Source organism: Podarcis bocagei (assembly GCF_964188305.1).
Source record: "Podarcis bocagei genome assembly, chromosome: 8".
Lineage (NCBI taxonomy): Eukaryota > Metazoa > Chordata > Lepidosauria > Squamata > Lacertidae > Podarcis > Podarcis bocagei.
In genome coordinates this window covers 24,157,819-24,174,627 of record NC_138133.1, presented here as the reverse complement: position 1 = coordinate 24,174,627, position 16,809 = coordinate 24,157,819, and the positions used below count along the sequence as shown (strand labels likewise).

The window sequence follows — 16,809 nt, the reverse complement described above, 5'->3', positions numbered from 1 at the left end:
GTTGTATAGCTGTGTTAACAAAAAGCCAGCCGTGTATCCTAGTGACACCTCAGTCCCATTGACCTTCATTCCAGAGAAACCAAGTCCTGGGTAAGTGGGGGGATGTTATTGGGTTGTGGATAATAATAATAATAATAATAATAATAATAATAATAATAATAATAATAATTTATTTCTTCCTGCGCCTCTGGCTGGGTTTCTCCAGCCACTCTGGGCGGCTTTCAACAGAACATTAAAAACAGAAGAAAACTTCAAACATTAAAAGTTCCCTAAACAGGGCTGCCTTCAGATGTCTTCTAAAAGTCGGATAGTTGTTTATTTCATTGGCATCTGATGGGGGGGGTGTTGTTTTTATTCTGATCATATATGTAGTGATCTTTTCGTTGGGATACTGCCAGGGAGATAAAGTCCATCATGGCCCCAAGCCGTCTGCCGGACATCCATCGATCTCCCGTAGGCACGCAGTATCATCGATCAGCGACATGAGTGTCTAGAAAATATTTTGCCTCATTCCAGAGCTCATGCACACTCTTTATCAGCAGATAATGCACAGCCAAAAGTTGCACTCAGGAGAGCATTATTTGCAAGCTTTATTCAGCGTTGATCAGAACAGAGAAAGACATGACTGTCTGCGTCAGTGTCTCCGACAGAGAGAGAAACGAAAGCAAAGACACAACAGAAACATCCTGTGAACAGGAAATACGCAGGCTGTGACACAAACATCCTGCTCCCTTTTAAGGTGGAACAGAAATAACCTAACACTTTTCTGTGAACTGCCTTGAGACCTCCAGGTATAGGGCAGTATATAAATTCAATGAATAATAGAAGAAGAAGAAGAAGAAGAAGAAGAAGAAGAAGAAGAAGAAGAAGAAGAAGAAGAAGAAGAAGAAGAAGTAGTAGTAGTAGTAGTAGTAGTAGTGCAGGAGCCGCTTAGAGATGCAACTGTATGTATTTGTTGATGCTCACCTCTTCCATCTGAGTTTTGCTGCTTCCCCTGGCACCAAGTTGTACCATGGCCAGGGCGGATGTGATACTTATTGGAGAGAAGAAGATGTTTTTGCAAGTGTCACTTCTGGTCAGCTTCTTGTAAAGATCAAGACCAAAAGCAATAATTGCTGCAGGAAGGGGATCCTTAGTGAATTGCAGATCCATGGTGACTAACTGGTGAGGGGAGAGAGGGAGAAAAAAATCAATAAATGATTGATTGCTCAAGTTAGGAAAACTTGACATCATGGAACAGGTGTAGTTCTGCTGCAGATATATGACTGGAAAGGCACACACCCAAGTGGAAAGTTTTTTCCCCTCACAGACCATTTTTCCTCCCAGAGCATTTCGATATTGAAAAGATCTCTTGGGGAACACCTTTCCAAGCCTATTCCTCAATTGTTCACTTTATATTCAAAGGATATGTGCAACTGGAAGTTATTAGTCAGCAACGCAAAAAGCAGACTGCAAAAAGCTGTAAGATTCATAAGAAACTTTTGATGACGTTGTAGAGGAAAGTAGGGTTGGTACCAGGCAGGATATAATGTAGTTGGGACCACATTTGCATAGCAATTAAAACAAATAAGACAGGCTGAAAGTCCATGCTACAGTTTTTCAAAAGTAGTCCTCAAGCATAACAACAATCACCACAATAATAATAATAATAATTTGTATACTGCCCTATACCCATAGATCTCAAGGCAGTTCACAACTTGAAAAGTGTGTGTTGGTTTTAATCTTTTTATCCTATCTATGCGCTACAATGTCAAAACATACAAGACTTAAATATCATGTGGAGTCTTGTAATCCGTGCTTGCTTTCAGTGTTTCAAAAGTTTGTACCTGAGAGTAGGGATTGTTGCCAGCTTCATTAACATATGAACCCAGAATTCTAGATTCCCCCAAACTGATGCCAATGTTTGGTGCTAGTTTTGTGCTGTAAACTAGATGGGGTATCAGTTGCAGCACCAAGTTTCCTTCCCAATTTACATATCATGTTCGGGGGGGGGGGCTTTTCATCTGGACCACAACAGGGGAGAAATAGTTAAACTTTCCCTCCCCACCCCCTGGAGTTCTACTGCTGCTCTGCCCATCCCTATGGCTGCTGTGTTTTTAAAATATATATATATATGAGATAATTAATTGTATTCAGCCAATTAACATCATGCCTAGTTTGGCCCCGTGGCTGTAGGCATGTGAACACCTTGATTTTAACAAATTAGCCTGAATTTGTATTTGTATAATGAACTGAAGGTATAAGCTGACATTTCATTTGCAAACCCACAAATTTGAGCTTCGTCTACAACCCCTAATCTGTTGTAAACGAGATTCCTTGCGAAATCAACCTTTAGGCATATTGTTATTTAAACAATAATTTTAAACATATATTTACCTCCTTGTCTTCTGGAGTCAAGAGATCAGTATATACTCAGTATTCTCTTCCTCTGTCTCCAGCTTTCTGGAGGAACTGGAATATTTAAGGTGTGGCCACGCCCACTAATAAATATTCCACATGACTTCATGATCATTCCCGACTTCTGGTCTTCCCGCACTGATTATATTTTCTCAGATTTAGATTTGATTACACAGAAAGCTGTATATTTTAGGAGAATTCTCTTTCTTCTCAGACTATCCAAATCTGCTGCAACAAATGTCTCAGCTTCCTTTTATCACATGGAATTAGCAAACTCATCCCAATGTACTCAAAGCAGAGAAGCAGGAGTCTGCCAATACAAATTATATCAAGTTATATGAATGAAAGGAATGAGCAGGAGTCGTTTTATGTTCCATTGCCTAGAGTCATTCTCCCACTGGCTCATATGTGTATGTACATGTGTGCGTATGCATGTACACACACACAAACACAGATGTCAAGATGATAAAGAACTACACAACTTTTAGAAGACAGCCCTGTATTGGGATGTTTCAATGTTTGACTTTTATTGTTTTTATATGTTTTGGAAGCTGCCCAGAGTGGGATATAAATTTTATGTTTGTGTGTGATTTAATAATAGTAAGCAAAATGAATACTAAACACAAGATAAAAAAATAAATAGAAAGTTGATAAAGAAAAGAGGGGATACAGCAGATTTGAAAAACGCACTTTGATAGAGAATTAAAGTCAATACATTACAAGGCGACACATCATGTGCTCTTTCATTCCCATACTGAATAAAAATAAATACATTTATTTTGATAATTATTATTTGATTCCAACCAAGCAGCTCTTGGTGCAATCTCATACCCTCATAGCAGCTAAGAGTCTTATCTGAATGCAGTGGCGTAGCGTGGGTTGTCAGCACCCGGGGCAAGGCAAGTAATTTGCGCCCCCTAACCTGTGGATTTGCGCCCCCTAACCTGTGGATTTGTGCCCCCTAACCCTAACCCCCAGATGTTGCGCCCGGTGCGGCCGGGCCCCCCTGCACCCCCCACGCTACGCCACTGTCTGAATGTCTGCTGTCTCCTCCCACATTCTGCCTTTAGACTCTCACCAGATGCAGATTCATGGAGTTATCTCCAGCCAAATTTTGTACCTTGTCACCATCCCCGTAACATAATTTTTATTATTGTTGTTATCTAGTCTGATGAAGAGTTCTGTGGAAATCCAATGATAGGATTGGCCTAATAAAAGTATTGTTGTAATATGGATGTTGGGGCTGTTCTCACTTGAAATGGAACTGTTTAATTCAGACGCGTAAATAAGCTTAGGAAAGTGAGTAGCCTGCAGAAAAATTACCAGACTGCTGGTAATTCTGTCCCTCCTTTGGCAGCCTGTTTGGTGACTATGCTGAGCTTCAAGAAGGGGTGTGGTACCCAATATCCTCCTCCACAAGTTTCCTCACTTGCTTCCCTCACTCATCTGCATGCAATTTGTTGTTGCCTGTGACTACCATCTTAGTTTTTAAATACAAGGCTGCTTTAACTGGTACTACCTCTTTGTATGTTGGGACGCGGGTGGCGCTGTGGGTTAAACCACAGAGCCTAGGACTTGCCGATCAGAAGGTTGGGGGTTCGAATCCCCATGACGGGGTGAGCTCCCGTTGCTCGGTCCCTGCTCCTGCCAACCTAGCAGTTCGAAAGCACGTCAAAGTGCAAGTAGAGAAATAGGTACCGCTCTGGTGGGAAGGTAAACAGCGTTTCCGTGCGCTGCTCTGGTTCGCAAGAAGGGGCTTAGTCATGCTGGCCACATGACCCAGAAGCTGTACACCCGCTCCCTCGGCCAATAAAGCGAGATGAGCGCCGCAACCCCAGAGTCGGTCACGGCTGGACCTAATGGTCAGGGGTCCCTTTACCTTTACCTCTTTGTATAATACCCAAAATCAAAGTCAGAATGAACAGTTTAGATATAAGATTTTTTAAAGAAAAGGAAACAGCTTAATGACAATAGACAAGGTAGCTAAAAAGGCATTTATTCTCACCACTACAGTGGCCCCATAGTAAAATAGCAGAACTTCACTGTTATAGTTGCTGCCTTCTGTTTTGGTTTGCAGTTCAGATTTAGTGCTTGCTTCACTGCACGGGTGCACAATAATTCTCTGGGCAGAATTATTTCCTCCTCCTTCTTGTCATGTGGGCATTGCTGTGCGATTTCTCCATAGAGATACTATCCAGGCTCAGACCTGCTGCAACTTGTGAACTTTTCCTGAGATGAGGTGAGTTGCTGAGAACCTCAAAAGCCTAGCTATTGAAACTGGAAGGGTGTGGAAAAGTATATGCTTGGAGTGCAACTTAGTAGCTCACATGTACACGTAACGTTTCTTACAATTTAATGATTCACTGCTGACTCACCTGAAAGCGTTGAGTCTGCAATAGTTTGGAGCCATAGGGAGGCTTATTCATGTATGTACCAGCCCCATGAATGGAAAGACCAGAAAACTTGTGTAGACTTCAGTTTCTAAAAGCAACCTTCTTCTCTCTCTAGGGTGTGGTTCACACATGTATGCACAGCACTTGATTTCTCATCACTTGAAGACTTGAATACATAAACCGACTCCATTGCAAAGTTAACTGAGTTTGCGTTGAAATTATATTCATTTATTTATTGACTGCTTTTCACCCCAAAGTCCCAGGGTGAGTCACAACACTAAAACATATTAAAAACAGATAGATGATAGATGATAGATAGATAGATAGATAGATAGATAGATAGATAGATAGATATTCTAAAAATATACACTTCAAGTGTCAAAAGCCAGAGTAAAGAGGTGTAGCTTCCACATTCTCTGGAAGCTGTATAATGATGGTGCCAGACACACCTCTGTGGAGAGGCAGTTCCATAGCTTAGGGCAGGGGTAGGCAACCTAAGGCTGAGGGGCCGGATCCGGCCCAATCACCTTCTAAATCTGGCCTGTGGACAGTCCGGGAATCAACGTATTTTTAACATGAGTAGAATGTGTCCTTTTATTTAAAATGCATCTCTGGGTTATTTGTGGGGTATAGGAATTCGTTTCCCCCCCCCCAAAGAAATATACCGTATTTTTTGCACCATAACACTCACTTTTTTCCTCCTAGAAAGTAAGGGGAAATGTCTGTGCATGTTATGGAGCGAATGCCTACGGGTGGTGGTGGTGGGGATCTGCTGCAGTCGTGAGCAGAGGATCCATAGTTCCCCTTCCTTCTCTCCTCTGTGGCTCGCTTTGAAACTGCAAAGCGGGAGAAGAGCCGCTGAGTGGGGAGTAGAGAGGGACAGAAAGCCTGTTTGCTTTAAAGGAGCAAAGCGGGAGAGGAGAGGAGAGGAGCCTTCTCCCCTTATACCCCTCTTCTTCATTATTAGCAGCATCCTTCTCCACCCACCCCACGCATGCTCCTTGTCCCTTGAGTGCTTTTCCTTCCCTCCCCACTTAAAACGTGGTTACAAAGCACGGATCCACATGGATCCTCAGGATTTTTGCACTGGGTCACCCCAAATTCACCATCAGATCACATAGCATGTCCATGGCTACATCTTGCACCAAAAAAATCACGCACCCACTGTTGCCTGGGGCCACAGTGGTGCAAAAACGTGGTTACAAAGCATGGATCCACATGGATCCTCAGGATTTTTGCATTGGGCTACCCCAAACTCACCGTCATATCACATGTCTGTGGCCACAGCATGAACCACAAAAATCATACATCCACTGTTTCGTTTAGAATTTTTTTTTCTTGTTTTCCTCCTCTAAAAACTACGTGCGTGTTATGGTCGGGTGCGTGTTATAGAGCGAAAAATACGGTAGTTTGGACCTTACTTTTCATTTCCTATATAACAAACGGTGCTGCTGATTAAATTCCCTTTTCTCCTGGTATCTGAGGCCAGATTTTATGAAGTAAAGGCAGGGCAGCCAAAGAAATTTTGCTGCCTGAGGCAAAATACAAGATGGCCACTCCTCCCCATGCCATGTACAAAAGCTGACCAAGCTGGCAGCTGAATTGTATTTCAACACCCTCCACTGTTCCTGAGGGCAAAAGGTAAGAATAGGGTGCAGCATAGACTGAATGGCACACACAACTCTGTCTACCCATCACTGCTGAGACACCTCCCTCCCTCTGTCTAATGGTAGGGCTGGGCCCTAGGTGAAGGTTGACAATTATTCCTACATAAACCATTTATCTTTGGCAATAAGAGAAGACACTCAGTTTCTGCAATGCTTTATTTGGAATGATTTAAGGTAATCTTGATTACCAAACACAGGCAGCAGGAAGGGAGTTAACAAAAGATGAAAACTTACATTTTTACTGTATTCAACTTGAATTTGGTTCAATCCCACAATAATAACTGGATTTCAATTTTAGAACAACTCTCTTTCCCCACAGGCAGAAAACAGCATCAAATCAAAGGCCATATAAACTTAAGATGTCAATGATTCCAGTAACATACTGGTATTTTACTTCCAGAGGTTTTTGGTTTTTTTACATCTGAGGAGATGCTACAAGTATTTCCCAAGGCCCAAAATTCCAGAAAAGTAATTAATTACTGTAGATGAATAAGAAATGAACCACATTATTTTGGAGACATAATACAAAGTTACATGCTATGTTAATTGCTGCCTCTGGAAAGTGCATATTGCCAATTCTGCTTTGAGTAATAACTTCATGTAGAAAGTAAGTTGTACAGCCTACTCAAAATATGAAACCACTTAGATTACCTTTTCAATACTTCATACTCAGCTTTCAAAGGTTTGCAAAAAAAATTGTTGTGATAGAAATATATAAATCAGGCTTCTGGTTAATTGCTTTTTTCCATTTAAGGAGAACAGAATCTGCCAGCAAAAACAATATTGCGAGTTTTGGTGTGCCGGAAGAAGAAGAAAAATGGATGATCGGCCTTAAATTCATCTTTGTGTTGCAGGATCCGGTACCCTGGTACGTCTAGGGACTCTGCCCCTTCTTCAATGACTTCCAGAGAGACTTTGTGGATGACCTGAGACAAAACTACCCCTTTGGTCTCTGACATTTCAGAGAAATCTGATGCACTCTCATCAAACATGTTGGTCATGCCAAGACTTTCTAAAATTGGCTTGAAATCATATTCCCCATCCACTTTGAATTTGGGAAGAAACACATTGACTTTCGTGTTTGCCATCACACTTGGATTTGTCCATTGTATTAGCTTCTCGGGGGTGAGTTCCTTCTCAAGCTAAAGATATAAGACAAGACAGCAAATGAATTAGAGTATCAGTGGTCACAGTGCTCTGTTAGCCAGCCAGCCCATTAATTGCCACAATAAACTGCAACAGAGCTGTCTAATGTCTTACAGATACATAGCTGAAACCATGTGCAACGATGCTACAGCAGTTTCTTATGCAAGAGTACAAAAATAAATCTGTCTTGCAATGCTGTCCACCCGGCACAACCCCCAAGCAATTAGGATATGGTTAGAATCATAGAATCATAAGAGTTGGAAGGGACCCAAAGGAATCTCATGCAGGAATCTCAGCTAAAGCATCCATGACAGATGGCCATCAAAGTCTATGGCAGACTTGTACAACTTGTGGCTTCCAAAGTTGGATGCAGCCCATCAGCCATTTATGGGAGGTTCAGGAAACAGGTACGGCTGGCTGGTTGGGGCTGCAAAAAGAGCAGGGTTGTCAAACACCTGGAAAGGCACAATATTCAGAAGGGGTTCATTTGTCTTGGTAAGCCACAACTTAGGCAGGTCTGAGCAATGCTGGCCACACACCTTTCTGTCCCTGTGAACAATCTCTGTTACACTTTGAGATGGCAATTGTCACCTGTTGCATTGGTGCAACATTTTAGCATCACTAAAGGAATAACACTAGTTACCAGAGATGCGCATGGCCCCACTTCCCGTGTGCTGGGCCAACCCAGGGACCACCCACCACAGGAGCCAACTCCTAGAGAGCCAGTGTGGTGTAGTGGTTAAGAGCGGTAGTCTCGTAATCTGGTGAACCGGGTTCGCGTCTCCGCTCCTCCACATGCAGCTGCTGGGTGACCTTGGGCCAGTCACACTTCTCTGAAGTCTCTCAGCCCCACTCACCTCACAGAGTGTTTGTTGTGGGGGAGGAAGGGAAAGGAGAATGTTAGCTGCTTTGAGACTCCTTCAGGTAGTGATAAAGCGGGATATCAAATCCAAACTCCTCTTCTTCTTCACCCCCCCAATAAAATATTTCAGGGGGCTGCCCCCCAAAGTTGATGGGCAATGCCATTCAAATGGTATGTGTGCACTGCATCATGTGATCGATTATGCAGGACGGGGCTTATCTGCCCTCCCCAAAATATTTTATTCAAGTTGTCACCCCTGCTACCCCTGGATCAATTCGGGGGCAGGGCTAATGTTTAATTGGAGCTTTTAAAACCCTGATGAAGCATATGGTCAGGAACGAGTGGTTTCCCTGCAGGGAACACACTGGTGAAGCAGACCCCTGTCGCTTTCCTGCCCAATACCCCGAACCCTGACAGTTCTGGATGACTCTGGGCATCCTGACCCAGGGCAATTTGGAGACACGTGTATTTGCTCCCTTCTCAATGGACCATTATGATGCATTTAAGGGTGAGGGTGACCAACGTGTAGACCTTACTTGAGCTATCAAAGAGGGCTTTGAATGGGTTTCCTACCTGTTCGAGTCCAGTGGTATCATCCTCAATGTCTTTGGGCAGCAACATAAGCATGCTCATGTGCTTGTTATGACAGGGCAGCTCCAGAATCTTGACTTTTAGATCGTTTACGTAACCGAGGCAAAACGTAGCTTCCAGGTTCATCATCTGCACCGGCTTGGTTTCCGTCTGTTAAGAATGAACAGAAAATTAAAACGAATTTGCTTGAACGCTCATTGTGGATTATCCCACAATGGGGATCCCCATTGAGCATGTTCACATTCGCCTTCCTGCATTAGAAATGTGCCTGGAGAATGAGTTCTCAGACAGTTTCCAGGCAAGGTTTACCACTAGATAAAATGTATTACTGCTCAACTATGTGAATGCATATGAGACAACCCTTTAATGGTGCAATCCTATGGTTGCCTAGGGGGCAGTCGTAAGGTGGTGGGAATTATGAAGGCTGTCGAACTCTCTCACCCAGTAATAATAGTTGTTGTTGTTGTTGTTGTTGTTGTTGTTGTTGTTGTTGTTGTTGTTGTTGTTGTTTATTTATTATTTGTAACCCGCCCATCTGGCTGGGTTTCCCCAGCCACTCTGGGCGGCTTCCACAGAAACCAAAAATACACTAAAATATCACATATTAAAAACTTCCCTGAACAGGGCTGCCTTAAGATGTCTTCTGAATGTCAGGTAGCTGTTTATCGCTTTGACATCTGATGGGAGGGCGTTCCATAGGGTGGGTACCACTACCGAGTAGGCCCTCTGTCTGGTTCCCTGTAGCTTTGCTTCTTGCACTGAGGGAACCGCCAGAATGCTCTTGGTGCTGGACCTCAGTGTCCAGGCTGAACGATGGGGGTGGAGACGCTCCTTCAGGTATACTGGGCCGAGGCCATTTAGGGCTTTAAAGGTCAGCACCAACACTTTGAATTGTGCTTGGAAACGTAATGGGAGCCAATGTAGGTCTTTCAAGACTGGTGTTATGTGGTCTCGGCAGCCACCCCCAGTCACCAGTCTAGCTGCCGCATTTTGGATTAGTTGTAGTTTCTGGGTCACCTTCAAATGCCCTGCCAGTTTCTCACCAGCATGGCACAACTGAGGATGGAGGGACTGTCTGCATTATTTCATTCATTTCCAGCCCGGGGGGGGGGGGGGCATTACTTTTTTAACCCTTTCCTTCTCACATTGGAAACAAGGGGAGAGAGGGAGAAATGCTCGATTCAATATATAAATTGTATTCTGGGTTGGGGGCAGGTCAGGAGAGCATCTTGGGGACTATAGGATATTTCAGGTGATCCTTTCTGATGCTGAAGAAGGAAGTCCAATGTCAGTAAGGTCAAAAGGGCAGTGTGCTAGGATGTAGTTGGGATCCAAAGGATTTCCTGATCCGCCCCCAACTGGGATAAAATTTAGATATGCTTTTCATATGTCTAAAACCCTTGTTCTCATTTCCCTCCCACTTCTTCCAACTGGGAGGGGGAAGGGGGGTAAAGTCATCGTCCCTTAAGATAAAAAAAATGAGGCAGTTAGAACCACCTCGATAATTTATACCACCAACACTTTAGGATTGCAGTGATACCTTGGTTTACAACCATAATCTGTTCCAGAGGTCTGGTTGTAAACCAAAGCAGGTTGTAACCTAAGGTGTGCTTTTGCCAATGGGGCCTCAAAAAATAATAATTGGATGTAATCCAAAAAAAGGAACACACACTTCAGGGTTTGACATGGTTGTAATCCAAAACGGTTGTAAACCAAGGTACCACTGTACAGCTTACCGTAAGTCAAGGTTTGTGGAAATGCTTTTAAAGAACACAGACCTCTCACTGGCTTTCTGGGATTTCTGACAGAGCTTTAAGCAATGTGATGCTTTGTGAACAAAAAACTTGTCTTTCAAATCATAGAGTTGGAAGGGACAATGTAGCCACTCCACTAGTACAGCATCTCTAATGGGGGGCCATCTGCCCTATGTTTTAAAACCTCTAATGAAGAAGAGTCCACCCCCTTCTGAGACAGCCTGTTCCACTGCTGAATGGCTCATTTTGCCAGCCTGCTCTTCCCAATGTCTGGTCAGTTATTGTCATGCAAACAAGTATGTTAATTCCTATGTTTCCAGGAATCCAGGATCAGAATGGAAGGGAGGAGAGGTGGTGGAGAATCATTAACCAACTGGATGATGGAAAAGTGGTTACTTAGTCATGGTATCTATGTACAGTAAATAAATTACGGCTCAATTGGCATGACCCCAAAACATCTCTCTGCTACACCATCAACTGCAACATGCTAAGTAGTCATCTTATGGTCAATCAGCTTTAACTGCATTATAAATATCTCTATGTCTTCTAATCATGTTGCCCGTATGCTTAATACTGGTCTGTATGTGAAACAGTGCCTAAGGGAACATTTTGCCATAGAGCACTGCTTGAATTAGGTGGTGTGGACAGAATCAAAGACTGCTTTAAAAGCTCAGAAGGAAGTCAGGGACTTTCGTGTAATATTTACCGTATTTTTTGCACCATAACACTCACTTTTTTCCTCCTAAAAAGTAAGGGGAAATGTCTGTGCGTCTTATGGAGGGAATGCCTACGGGTGGCATGCCTACGGATTTTCCTCCTCTAAAAACTATGTGCGTGTTATGGTTGGGTGCGTGTTATAGAGCGAAAAATACGGTAATTTCTGTTTTGAATACGGGTTCAATCTGATAAATGATATATCATTATTTTAAGGGGGGAATGCTTTCTTCCATACCTTGTTTATCCTAAAAGGACATTCCTTAGTTTGCGCCTCAGGAAATCTCTTCATCCAGTTGGTTACAAAATAGGCAGCATTTATCAAGAGGATCTTTGTCTGGTCATTGACAGTCCCCTCAATCAAAATGTTCTCCATTTTACCTGCAGATGCATTAGAAATAATACTTCATTAGAACAGTATTCACACACACCCCAAATGTCCCAGGTACAGGGTCACAGGTACATCCTGCCAAAGTTAGGATAATTGCAGTTCAACAATTTCCAGAATAATTGATGAGGAACAACCAACGTGGTGACTTCCAGATGTTGCTGGACTTCAGCTCCCATCATCCTTGACCATTGGCCATTCTAGCTGGGGCTGATGGGAGTTGTAGTCCAACAACATCTGGAGGACACTATCTTGACTTTCCCTGGCCTAGATTCTTAACGTGTCAACTTCATGTCATAAAACAGGCAAATTGACCGCTTGCAGAAAATGTTGCCTATGGAAGGTAGATCTAAAATCAGATCTTCCATCTCTTTTTTTAAAAAGACGTGTGTGTGTGTTTGTGCGTGTGTGCATGCGTGAGAGAGAGAGAGAGAGTGCAAACTTGATTAAGACTGCAGTGCTAGGGGAAGGAGAATTAGCCTGTTTCCAGACTCTTAATTGCCTTTTTAGGAAAAAATATGCATGCATTCATACTTTTGCCCTAACAGGACACCTGCTATTGACACTTATAATTAAGAACCCATTCATGCAATCACTAATTGGATGAATGAAATCACATTTAGTTTAGTCTGCAATGTTTGCTTGCAAACAAGCACACACGTGGCCTCAGGGGTGAGGTACCTCATTTACCTCCACAAAAAGGATGTTTGAGTGTTATTTCTATGTTCTTGCCACATGGGGGCACTCAATACAAAAATATCATGCAGTGGTTAAGGCTTCAAGTGAACAGCCTTAGGGTTGCCTGTCGACAGCATAATTACTCTCTGCCAGTGCAAGGTATGGCGAAAGCACACCTAATATCAAACATCTGTTACTCTTTTGGAATTAAAAGGAAGGTGTGCTTCCTTTTGTCTGTCCGGAACCTTCCAGTGATCGGCTTCATTGGGTGACCTGAGTTTTAGTATTGTGTGAAAGGGAGAACAACTTCTTTCTATCCACATTCTCCATAAAATGCATATTTTTATACAGTTGTGTCATGCCTCCCAATACTCACATTTTTTCCAAATTAACAAGCCCCAAGTGTTCATTCGATTTCTTTTTTAAAATCCTGAGGTGTAGCTAAGTTAGGGTGTCAACAATATTGCAAGAGAGATCCAAATGCATACTGTAAATTTGGGTATGCGCAATTAGTAGATTAGGGCATTTTGTTGCCAGAGTGCAACAAATTCACTTTTTAAAATAATCAGATTTTTTTATGGTTTGGAAGGTGATGGGGGAAATGCATTGAAAAGTGCAGGATGGAGAAGTGATAGAAGGGAAGACAAGCTGAATGCAGAATTTAGGCTCATTGTCATATAACTGTCCTGCAAACAAATCAGAATAAAGAACAGATATCTAATCTCCATGTAAGCTTTGTGCAAGCAAATCAGGACAAGTGCTTAATAAATAGTAATCTGGAGGAGCCCTGTGTCTGTTGCAGCAAGGACAACAGAGCCTTGAGGCACCTTAAGGATTTAACAAATATATTACGGCTTAAGAAACAATCATGAAGTAAAGATCACTTCATCAGCTGCATGAGGTGTTATAGATCAGCTGGGAGTTAAATGAACTGATGGCCACATGTACTAGCAGCTCACACAACTTCACTGAAACTACTGGGGGATTTTACTTCAACTCTAATGGAGTCAGGATTGGATTTGCTGGCTTTTTTAAAAAAAAGAAGTTGAAAACATTTCAATGCAATATGGTATCCTTGGCCTCTGCATTCACAGAATTTCCTTTACATGCATCTGGGATGTACCCAATGGCCTTCCATCAACCAGACCTATTACTGTATTAGGTAAAGGTAAAGGGACCCCTGACCATTAGGTCCAGTCGTGACCGACTCTGGGGTTGCGGTGCTCATCTCGTTTTATTGGCCAAGGGAGCCAGTGTACAGCTTCCGAGTCATGTGGCCAGCATGACTAAGCCACTTCTGGCAAACCAAAGCAGCGCACGGAAACGCCATTTACCTTCCCGCTGGAGCGGTACCTATTTATCTACTTGCACTTTGATGTGCTTTTGAACTGCTAGGTTGGCATGAGCAGGGACCGAGCAATGGGAGCTCACCCCGTTGCGGGGATTCGAACCAGCGACCTTCTGATCGGCAAGTCCTAGGCTCTGTGGTTTAACCCACAGCGCCACCCGTGTCCCTGATTACTGTATTAGGGGACTTTAAACTGCAATTTTATCACAGCGACCCAGGAGGAGAGCTTTTCCTCTTTGTGGTCCTGCCAGGTTTTGGGTGGTTTTGCTGCTTAAAATGATCAAAGAGGGCAAAAGGACAAACCTGGCCCTCATATATTATGGAGAGGAAAGGAAGGATCAAGCTAGCAACAGGCAGAGGGATCAGAAAAGGAAGAAGATCCTTGTGAGAGGGCCAGGTGTGAAGTGCAGTTGTGTGAGGAGCTCCAATCTGCCAATGGTTTCTGAATGCTGTGAAGAAAAGGAGTTCAGGGGTGGAAGTGTGTTGATGGGGGAATGAAAGAGCCATTGCTGGGGCTTAATAAAATATGGAGCAAAGCAGGCTGGGAAAGAAGTCAGACCCTCCAAGTGTCCCTATTTCCAAAGTACAGTCTTGGATTTACAGAAGTCACCCCAAATTCTGATTTGACTCTGGAATGTCCCACTTTTCCTTAGAACATCCCTATTTTCATCAGAGAAATGTTGGAGGGTATGGTATGCGACCCCCAATCCGAGCAGATAAGTAACTTTACAACCTTTATAAGATATCTGAAGGCAGCTCTGTATAGTGAAGTGTTTTAATGTTTAATGTTTTATTAAGTTTTTATATATGTTGGAAGGCACCCAGAGTGGCTGGGGCAACGTTGTCAAACAGGTGGGGCTTAAATAAAAAAAATATTATTATTATCATTATGGGACAGGACGTCCCTATTTTTGTTGGAGAAAGGTTGGAGGGTATGAGAAGTTTCTCTGAAGATCCCTGGCAAAGTGGAAAGTGCCATTTTAATATTTGACCTATGGTGAGCGCCACTCTGAGAGGGACTCCTGATTCAAGGAGTTTGTTCATTGGAGTTCACTTCTGTGTTTAAGGATTTTGAACAGAGCACTCTGTTAAGATATGCTTACCATCAGTAAGATCAGAAACAGATTTGTTGATTTGCAGTCTGGTGTCTTCTGTTTTCTCTTTGAAGTCCACTAGTTCCAATTCCGATGGGAAGGGCCTTTTCACAGAACTTACAAACTCCTGAAAGACACGAGGAGCCAAGTTAAGTTCTAATGCATAATGCTGAAGCAAACTTCCTAACAGATGTGCCCAGTGGCACTGACACCATTTCAAGAAAGTGGATTTTGTATAACCATTTTTCTTCTGCTGGAAGTGAAGCTTTTTTCAATCACTGATGAGAGTGAGGGCTTGCTCCATGTGGCAAGCTGTAATGCCTGTGCTGAGGGAAAGACCATAATAGCACAAAGTTGAATTCCACCCATTATGCATTTTAATTCAGTGTACAATATAAGCACGTACAACTTAAGGCGATCCCCCTTAACAAAAAAATGGTACGGGGGGAAACTGTATTCAAGAACCACTTTCTCTCCTTCTGAGCAGGCTGGAGCAAATAGCATGTTTTCGGATGCAGCAGTAACTCTGTCACACCATTCTGCCCTGCTGAGCCCCAGTCAGGAGATAAGATATATTTATTTATTATGGTGTTAAATTTATATACAAGCTGCAACCATTTCATGCAGGAGTTCTGTTTCCAGTCCCCACTTGTGTCAGTGGAGTGTGTATAAGCATACTGCACTACACCCCCTTATGCCCTACCCCCATTCTAACCCCACTCCACCCCCATTACGCCCAGTTACACACACACACACCCTGATCCACCCTCGTTTTGCCTTTTTCCAGGTCCAAAAGGATCCATGTGTCAGCAACTGTGCATCAAAAAATGGTTGCCTTTCATCCAAGGATCATATGCTGATTTACAGTATAAAGCGGGAAATTAGGCTCCAATCAAAGTTCGAAAATATTCTTGGATTAGCACAAGCTGTCATATTTGTGCTTAAATCACAGACTGGGTAGGATGCCTAGTGGCCATTTATTAATTGCACTCCAATAAGGGTAGGAATTTGAATTGAAAATCTGTAAGTAAGGGCTTCCTGTTTCCACCAGGAATGGAGGTCTCATTTGTCTGGAGAAACAGATGGAGATAAACAAAGAATGATGGGGGGACATGCATTCTTTGAATTCCTCTCTGGGTGGGAGAGGAATGGGCTTTCACCCACAGATTGCCCTGTGGTCTGGGCACTCGCTTCCCTACAGAATGCGAAGGCAGGCAAAGGCAGTGGGCGCATGGAGAACTCCGACTGCCATGACCCCCACGATCCCATTCCTGGAAGCAGAGGATATCCTGCTAATTGGGCTTGTGCTAGAAGTGAAGAGACAACAGGCTGCAGAACATCTCGGATACAAGGATTTAAAGGTTGGAATTGAGATAAGGTTCCATTCGGTGCCAGAACAGTGGAGGGAAGGGGGAGCCCACCGTTGTTTTTCCAAGTTTTTCTTCTACATTTCTCATTCGGCCACCCTCCCTCAGAATGCAAGGTTAAAATATAATATAAAAGTGAGGTTGGAAGAAACTGGATTAATAACATGAAATTTAACATCAAACTGGAACTGCATGTGTGAGAGGAATGGAATGGAAAGAGAGAGAAAGGGTGGGAAGTTTCACCCTTGAAAGGACTATGTTGGAACATAGAATAAAACCAACCCTGCTCTCTGTTATTTTCAAAAGGAATGCTAAAGACACTGAGACAATTTGGAATGTAATCTAACTGGAAGGATAATTGACTATAAATTTTCAGCTGGAAGGAGGAAAGGAGTCTGCCATCTGCAAGG

The 16,809-nt window shown here is 43.0% G+C and overlaps 1 protein-coding gene across 1 annotated transcript in view; it reads right to left on the bottom strand.

Moving 5' to 3' along the window:
• LOC308593580 (serpin B12-like) overlaps window positions 1–15,300 on the bottom strand; it is a gene marked incomplete at its 5' end in the record, with an annotated part of 33,588 nt that extends 18,288 nt beyond the window's left edge. The window contains 5 exons of the mRNA XM_081206042.1: window positions 967–1,161; window positions 7,210–7,599; window positions 9,039–9,206; window positions 11,763–11,905; window positions 15,042–15,300. Coding sequence (XP_081062168.1) covers window positions 967–1,161; window positions 7,210–7,599; window positions 9,039–9,206; window positions 11,763–11,905; window positions 15,042–15,300 — 1,155 coding nt within the window. The remainder of the gene's footprint in view (window positions 1–966; window positions 1,162–7,209; window positions 7,600–9,038; window positions 9,207–11,762; window positions 11,906–15,041) is intronic.
• Between the last annotated feature and the right edge of the window lie 1,509 nt (window positions 15,301–16,809).